Source organism: Opisthorchis viverrini (genome assembly GCF_000715545.1).
Source record: "Opisthorchis viverrini unplaced genomic scaffold opera_v5_267, whole genome shotgun sequence".
Lineage (NCBI taxonomy): Eukaryota > Metazoa > Platyhelminthes > Trematoda > Opisthorchiida > Opisthorchiidae > Opisthorchis > Opisthorchis viverrini.
The window spans coordinates 255,758-265,169 of record NW_008751924.1 but is presented as its reverse complement, the minus strand read 5'-3'; the positions used below and the strand labels follow the sequence as shown (position 1 = coordinate 265,169).

Genomic DNA, 9,412 nt, shown 5'->3' with positions numbered 1-9,412 from the left:
GACAATGCGACGTTGAGAAGATCTGAACGTTTAAGGTTCCAACCTATTAGAGACTATAAACACCCGCACGCTCATTCAACGTGTGGTGGGTGTGGTGAACATTGACTCTATTCTACTTATTCTGTTTAGTGTATTTTTATATGCCTTTGTTTTGCGATGCGATATATAGTACGCCCGCGATATACGGAAATACACGATATTCATTCGTCCATATTTGGACTTCTATACTATGAGTACATTCGGTAGTTAAGAGACCTACCACTATTCTAATTATCACACTATCGTCTTTGGCTTGGCTTAAGCTGTCCATATATACGGGCATTTCCGTCAGACAGGAACTGTTGGGAAACATGCGTGCTGAACTTTACTGTTTTTTATGATGACCTGCCTCAAAATGCGTTCCATCAGCTTGCACGGCATTCCAGTGTGTCACATAAACCTGCAGCTGCCGGGTGACCACCATTTTTGTTCATTGGCGAGACGATTGCATCGTTCCAAGCTGAGGGAATAATACTTTCTTTGGGCGACTGACGAAATTAGGCTACAGGTAGAAATGCTCCGCCAATTTGAGCACAGTTTCCTTCAGGATCCTTGGATGAATACTAATAAAAATAATAATGTCTATTCCCAACTTGTGGGTGGCATGCCGTCTGGTATGATCATGCGTTTACATGGGCGAAATCGGAAATTGGAATGGACCAAGGAAGAACATGAGGCTCTCAAACCCATTAAAGCGCTGATGCTGGTCCATCAACTGCCGCTCAAACTGCCCAGGTTCCGATAGATGTTTTCTGTTGCAGCGGGTGCCAGTGGCCATGGCATCGTCGTAGTCCTGAGGTGGCGAAATGAAGTTGCTGAATACACCAGTCGCATCCTGACGAACGCTAAACAGAAGTACTTGATGATTAAAAAAGAATGTTTGGCAATCGTCTTGGCGCCGGATAAGTGGACGTCACACCTGCTTGGACAGGTATTCCATGTCAAATCCGATCACAAACACCCGAAATGGTTCGGGACCCCAGAGGTCTTCGCTGCAAGCTCGTGCACTGGACATTTTGTTTTGTTGGATGGAAAACTTATTGAGAATGGAGAGGGAGACAGGGAATCGGAGACTCCACAGAGTCACTTCGATAGGCTGAATCTGAATGAAGGTGGCATAATTTCCTAAAACGCCACCGATTCTGATAATGTGCTGCCCGTGATACCGTGCACCTTGCGACGGAAGCATATCATCAGATGCCGTGAAATGGTAAACACAGGGTACGCCAAGACGTACGACCTACTTCGGCAGAGGGCCTACTGGCCCGGGAGGAGAAGTGAGGTGATGGATCGTGTGTTGTCTTGTAAGCGGTGCCAACCGATGAAAAGGGACCCGACAAAAGGAACCCGTCCCATGGAACTTATTTCTGTCTCAGGAATCGGCGAGTTGTGGTCTATTGACTTCATGGTCCCCTTTCCGTTGACGACCAGCAGAAATCAATATATCGTGATGACGTAACACCTGTTGCGTTGATTCGATGCGGCCGGCGTGTCAAATTAATGGGCGCCGGCCATCAACGGAGTGGTGATGCGTCGCATCTTGGGGGGGGGCCGAGAATGACCCTAACCGACCAGGCTCTTGCTTTGACGGCGAAGTGTTCACGAATTGCTTGGAGATGCCTAGCATCAGACGGCTAAGGACGGCATAATGCAACACACAAACGAATGACCCAACCGAACGTAATAATCAGTCGATCCAGCAGGTGACTTGGAGCGAACCTCGCGATGGCTTTGCTGGCGCATCGCGCCTTAATGCAACCAACCACAGGCACTTCATAGTTTATGCCGAAGAACGGTGGTCGTCAGCAAATTATGTTGCGGCCAACATAACTCTTGTTTACGGAGGAGCCAGGAGAGAAAAGGAAAGGACTGAAGAGAAAACGGCAGGTAGAAAGGTACGAACATACTACATAGGCGCGCAGGTCAAGTGGAAGGATCCTCAGAATCCTTAAGGGAGTGGACTGGAGTGGCGGAAGTTGGGCAGTCTATGGCAAGGTCGTTTGTCGTTACCGACCACCGGGGGAACGTCCATACAGTTCATGACGGTCGGCGATGGAAATGAGTAAATGGTACTCGGCTGCAGAAAGGGTATGGTACATCTGAAGAGATGCCGAATGGACCAGCTATCAAGGCCCGTCCAACGAATGCAAATGGAAGTCGATGGCATGCATGCAACGGTGGATGCTATTGATGAGTCTTGTGAGAACTATGTAGTTTCTCGTAAGTCTACCCAAATCCAATGGCAGGTGGGATTGATTACTGATTTAGGGGAATTCCTTTGTAGCGTTCGTTTGCGTTCGCTTGATACTCAACGAATATCTAGGAAGGTTCATGAAGACGCGTTCAAGAAAAAGAAGGAATTTTAGATTTTAAAAACTCGTTGCACAAGAGTTTTGCTTTACTGTCCAATGTTCTGTAACATTTCAGCTGGTTTTTAATAAACAACTCTACAGCAAAAGGCTTCTTTCTTTCACATGTGGTTGGAGTCCGCTTCCGCTCTTCTCTTTTTGCGCCGCCATCCTGTATCTCTATTTATTTGCTCTTAGTTTGTGATCTAATCTGGGACTTATCAGGGCTACACGTTTGGAGCAGTCTCCGACCCAGAGGAACTGTATCAGTGATCGCTCACATTCCTTATCCTTAAACACTAGCTTAACTTCCGAGGGACGGATCTAAACATTATTTCCGAAGTGCCGCTCTGTATCCAAAAGTGTCTGTCGCTCGCCATCCTAATTCTTTTATTCTCATATCCACTGCCCTCGTTTTATATTTGGAGTCTTGAGCTTCCGTGCCCAGACGACCTATGTTTTATTCCTTTAAGCTGAGTTAGTCACTCTGTTTGCTAGTTAAGCATTAACGAACATAAACCGAGGCTTAGTCATGGAGCTTCGCTCTAGGAAGCTACGCTTCATCTCCTAATCACATGTTTTACAAGCACATGAAAACAATCGCTTTATTACGCGGAATGGATAAAAGCCTGTTTGGCCCTGTGAGTTATTCCACCACCCATGTTCAACGCATTTGATGCGCTTTTGCTGAATATAGCGGTTAATATAAAGCTGAAGCCTCTTTTGACCATAACGCGCTTCCTTTTACAGTGCATATTTTGCTCTAACTGCTACAGTAGAAATTGTCATTTATTTTACATCTTCCACAGCCTGCCTGGCACAGCAGCTGTTTGCTTGCTCTGAATGACGGAGCTGCTCTAATGGCTTGGCTTTACCTCGCGCAGACAAAATCTCTGATTTCTGGAGCTCTCTGGTATTGTGCCAGCCGCAAATAAGACTACCTGGTGGCTCGCCACCTTGCAAATCTGTTTATGCATACTGGGAGTGAAAGCACCATTTGGTGGTGAGGTGCACCATGCAAGAGTATTAATCAGTTTGGCTGTACTAGAGTGCGTCCGTATGCCGGCTCTTTCATCGCCGTTGGTCCTACAATTTGCCTTTCACTTGCCCGTGCGTAGCTGTTGGTCTGGACCTGTGTTGGATGCCATTTATCTGGTAAAGCTATGAAGTGCAGCCGAATGAAAATGCACTTATATTCCGTGAAAAATGCATGCGACTCTATTGGTTTATGCCGGCCTTTGAAGATCCCATCCTGTTTTCCCATCCTGTCTTAATTAGGGCTGCCCCTCATCAATTATACTTCGTCAGTCACACATAACACACGCTAATTATTCTGCTACATGGAGTGGTTGCCTAAATAAAATATAAGGACCTTTATTATTCCACAATAATAGCATTCACAGATAGCGTACGCTGACACGGCCGTGCGTTACTCGTTGCCTAGGGCTGAAAACAGCTACCCAGCAAATGATGGCTCATGCTCAGCTCATCCCGGAAATACGGTGCTGTTCAGTCGACGAAGAAACCTCCAGTCAAAATGGAGTTCCTTTTCACTATCTTGAAAGTCCTGTCCCATTATTACTTACCACTCTCCTGACCCCAATCACACCAACCGCCCCCTGCACAATAGAGCCGCACGGATGGCACCCTTTTTACAGAGTTGAAAATTGCCTCTGACCCTATAATATCAAATAGCCCAGCTGCTCTTTGCCACATCTGCTAAATCCTCACCCTGTCCAAACCAGACAACTGTTCCATCGCTCAGGCTATGCCTGCTGGTCGACTGACACTAAGTGCAGAACACGACGCACATGTTTCACTAGCAATGCTTGCATATCGCATCGCAACCAGTGGTAGTCCGCACTCTTCTTCAATTGCTCTGTTGCGCTGGCCGCCGTTAACCCAGTAGGTACTCCTGTTTTTGAGTCCAGTGGACCTCAACTTCCTTTTCGTGTGTGGATCCACAAAATTCATTGTTTAAGTTAGCATACAAAAAGAACATTTTCAAAAATTGTATCAGTTATCACACAAGCAATTGCATTGCATAGCGCCTATCAGTTTGTTTGGTTTGGACTGAGCTCAAATTCTTCCTTTCTGCTTTCTACCCACAGGAATTGCCGTGAACCCCTGCATTCGGTGAAACAATATACTACAAGCAACATGCTACAACGTCTATCAAAAGCCAGTAGTAGTTCGTTGGGGCAAAGGCTAATTACGAAAAGTATGTCGTGCCACAGACAACAGACATTTTGTGAATTCCGATCGTCGTAGCGGTCAACGTATAATCGGACTCTGACACCTGACGACGATGTACATATGGCAACGAAGAACGCGTGCTTCAGCAGATAGTACTTCCATTCTCTGACAATATAGGGCCTAAAGACTAAGTATATGCATTTTAAAGTTCACAGATAGAGAAAGCGACACGGGTGCACATTCAGTAGGCATAGTTATTGACATGTATGTTGGTGCTGATGTGAGTCAACGTACGTACAGCTGAGCTGTTCGCGAACATGAAAGCCAACTGACGGAATGTGAAGCGAAAGATGAATGCTACAATATGTGCCTGCAGTTACACGTCAGCTCAAGATGTAGGTCTCTAAAAATACACGAAGTCTTAAAAATGAGTTTTCCGGACATATGATGGTTATATAACCGTCTAATGGCCATCTATTATGTTTAATAGGTGGTTAATGTGTAGCTAATGGGTGGCTATCAAAACCGCCATATGAGCGTGTTTTCTGGTTATTGGATGGTTAACTAACCGTCATGGGACGGCTAACAACAGCAACATAACCGCAACGTTGCTACCTATACTAGCAACTACACAATTAGGCTTGCAAATCGTCGGGCCTGTTGCAGGAATTGAGGTCTGGTAACGAAGTTTTTACACGTTGCTGCACATCAACCTTCTGGCCGCTTATGGAGATGGTTCAATAACCTGGGTGATCAGGTATTATCATTGACCGAGTTTGCAGAACTCCTAAAGAACCGAAAGCAAGGATGCAACAAAAATATATTAAGGTTAAGAGAATAATCTTTCATACAGTCAACCTGCTTCTGTCCGATGTAGTCGGGTGTGAAGTCAGTGTGAAAATATCGACCGCTTGGTTCAATGTGGACGTCTGAAACAGTGATAAAACATGCGCATAAGTGTCCCATAAATCAAGTCGGTTAATAGAGATTAATGTGTTTAAGTGCAAAAACGAAACTCACTGCCTGAAGAACTGAGAATTGCAACCTGCCACAGCCCTTGTCCAAGGAACTTCATCAGACTATAGGCCTAGAAACAGCGACAGTTAACGGCTGTATATTGCACAGTGGTTACTCTGGGCGACAGATAGAATTACAAGAAGGACATTACCCATAGAGGATAGTAACAGAAAAATTACAAACAGTTTATTATGTTGAAGCATTGTGCACTAGTATTGCACAAGTGGGAGGTGATGGCTGTTTACAACTGTTGACAATTTATTAACCATAAAAATGTTCAGCACAAGGGATATAACGGAATGAGATGTACAACGATACAACGGAGGAGCAAAACGGGACATACATTATTGTGTAGACGATTGTGTCTGGATACTCCACCCCTGTTACAGTGCACGGAAAACCATCATCCAATGATGTTATTCGCTGGACTGCGAGAGATGGCAACTTTATCAAAGTGGAAGAAACGCCTTTTGTTTGAAACACCTGTTTCACACGACGTCACTCTAACCGGAGAAATAAAACTCATGTATTTAAATTTCATTTTATCCACTTATTCGTGGAAAATGCCGTACCTGTATGTACGCAGATGTAACTTTCGTTTTGATAAGCCTTTATAGGCTCGGCAAATGATAAGAATAGTACAGATTTACTTACAGGGTGTTAATAAAAGCAATGCAACCTTATCAGGCCTCTACACGAAGAGCATACATTCACAGCATGAACAGAAGCAAGGCGAACAGGGTGAAACGGGGACATCTACATTCCTAACAGCTACAGATCTCTTGGCCAATCATGAAACAGAAATAACGTGCGGCAGACTGTGTGTTTGTGAATTGGGTTTAGTCACAAGCAATTTCAGGGGCCTTGTGAATAGGCTGGATGCATTACACGTATGACTATTTGGTTTCAAGATATTTGTGGTTGCTGGTACTGTGACACGGTCGAGTACGGAACTGCAAGACGCGAGTTGCAACACAGAGCCATACACTACACGGGTGTGGCGACACCTGCAAGGGATATGAAGGGGTTGATACTTTCGTTACCAAAAGGCTCGAACTGCGGACCAACGAAGATGTCGGAAGAATGTACCAGACTATTGTCACTAACGTTACTAGTGGTGATTACTGCCAATGAAGCAATGCACATAAGTCCGGACAATACGAATCCAAAGTGGATGCACGTTCTCAACCAGTGCATAGGCTATTGTAACAGGTTTCGTTGCTTATTATCGCATCCTGTTTTCGGAGTGGGCAGCAAAACATTAACTAAAACAGGGCTGTGAGCTAATTGAAAATTGCTCTGGACAGCGTCCAGCGGCACCAGATGTTTTGATTGCGAAACGCGTACCGAGCAGCTGTGGTGATAGTGAAGGAACTGGTTTGTGGGAATGTTTTCAGAGCTAGCCTACGTGATGAACCATCGATCAAACGATCCATTCTGGGCATTCTAGAAGGCCAACTTCTGAACTATGATGAATAATAAAAACCGAATAAGCTATGACATTGAGACACGCAAGATTCATTGGGGGACAAGTTTTTGGGAATCCGGTGGAGGTAATCAAAATGTATACTGGAATGGCAAGTAACGGGGCTTTATTGATGCTTTAGGATTTTACACAAGCCTCTGGAGCAAAAGAAGCATGATTAGCATAACTGTGCATGAAAGAGTGCAAAACCTACTTGGCTACAGCAGAAATAAAGAGTTTGAGAACGTAGGCAGGTAGCTCAAGGCTAACAGGATGCCGGTTCACGAGGATAGACTTCCACCAAAGTCAAAAGAAGCGCTGAGGAGGGATAAACTGCAGTTCTGTTGCAGTAGTACGGTTATTTGGAAATCTTGAATTCTTTAAGCACTATGAATAAGCTAAGTACTCAGTGTTATGCTCCAGGGGCTACCACATTTGATCGCAACACCTACGGGCGCAAGTATATAACCGGTGGTTGGAAACAGAAGATAGTCCCAACAACTCGAGTTTGGGACAAATCATGATTCTTTCAAATGTTCATAACCAGGGAAATCCCAGCAGCCAAACATCCATTTTTCTTAAGCCAGTAGTGCCCAAGATACTGAAAGCAGCACTCAGGCGTGAGCTTGACGCACTAGTTTGCAAATATGAAATCTACAATCCTTTCCAAAAAGATTTCGCAATTATGGGTGTCTGCATTACAAACCTACAGAGGCCTCGGGACGTTCGTTATGAAGTTCTGGAGCAATACAAATGGTGTTTACTGACTTTAGCAGGACTTACGACTGAGTACAATACACTCAATTGTGGCGTATATTCTTCAGGAGAGGAATCCGCGGATTCCTGCACAGATGAATACATTCCTTTGTTTGACAACTAGTGTGCAAAGCTAGGGTCAACGATGCTTCCTTGAAACAGAGACAAAACATTATTATGGTTCCACATGGGACTGTTCTTGGAACCACTATCTGCAGTGTATGTGGATTCATCGCGATGCCTCCTCTGCTTATCCGTCCGCCATTTGCAGAAGGCGTAAAGTTTTGGATCAAGACAGACTTCACTGCAACTGCAGGCCATCTCAACAGGCTTAACATCTGATATCGGAAAGTTTAACTGTTCGAAGCTCTGACAATTCTGGCCCGCTAACAGTGCGCGCCAGTGAAAGACCACTCAAAAGCAACAGTATTCGGTGCTACGGATGACACCAAACCTACGATGCTCATGCAGGGTGACCTCAGAGCGCGCCCAGATATGACACTGACGTAAACAAGGTGACTTCGGCACTGTTAATTTTCAGAAAGACGTCCACGCATTGAGTCCTAAATGGATGAGGTTGGTTAACTCCACTTGTATCCGGCTAGCAATTAAATATGCACATCTCGCCCACTTTTTGTGAACGAAACACGAAAAATTCCAACAACAGTGAATATGCATGCTGGGCATGTGAGTAGTGTCCGAAAGACAGAGAATATCATTCGAGCAAAGGTGCCGAGATTAAGTCTTTATACGGCTATAGGACAACGATAGTACATCAGTTAGAATAATTACTGGAACATCACCTCGTCGAAATCACTATGATAGTGGCGTATGAGGAGGTTTTTCATGTGTATTGCCTCGGATGCTGAGAAGCATCGGAAAAGGATGACATTCAATCGTACTCTAAAAACCGTGATGAAAATTAAATGATTTGCGCTTTCGAAAGTTATAGGTGGTGTTTCACTTACTACATATGCAGGGGGAAAAGTTAAATTTTATTTCTCTTGATTTTAGAAGTCCACGCTTTCTCAATCACATGACTAGAATTTTTTTGCGCGAAAATTTGAATCTTTCAGTTATTTTGGCCTGAGGGATTTGCGCAATTAAGTTTTCGCATTTTACGGTTATACGCTCTAAGGATAAGTAAGCACACCTTCCGTCCACTTTATTTCGAGATTTTTCTCGTGATCACAAGTTGAGCATGTACCATTGGGAGCAAGTGCAAAAGCTATAGGTGCGTGACCCATTTGAAGGAGATAATCAGCTACATCCCACGGCTTCTATACTTTAGAATGATAACATTCTTGCTTCAGCATCTGGACGACGCGCTGCTTCCTGATAAGATCTAAGTAACTCAATAATTACAAGGGTTTGCGGGGAAGTAGTTTTTTCATCCGATCATTTACTTTTGTTTGCTGGCTGCTTGGCAAAAATCGCATGCTCCCTAAGCGAAGCTGCCACAATGACGTGGTGGTCGAGCTTGAGTGCTGCTATGAACTGGGAATTCGTTTCATAATGTGCAACCATGCCAGAGGGGTCAAAAGAGGAGAGTCAGACTAAAACTGGCAAGATGCACATCATGGAGGTAATC

General features: G+C 44.6%; 1 protein-coding gene across 1 annotated transcript in view; it reads right to left on the bottom strand.

Annotated features, from left to right (window-relative positions):
- Positions 1–1,446, bottom strand: part of T265_09285 (hypothetical protein) — a gene marked incomplete at both ends in the record, with an annotated part of 8,678 nt that extends 7,232 nt beyond the window's left edge. Inside the window, one exon of the mRNA XM_009175313.1 lies at positions 1,301–1,446. Coding sequence (XP_009173577.1) covers positions 1,301–1,446 — 146 coding nt within the window. The remainder of the gene's footprint in view (positions 1–1,300) is intronic.
- Between the last annotated feature and the right edge of the window lie 7,966 nt (positions 1,447–9,412).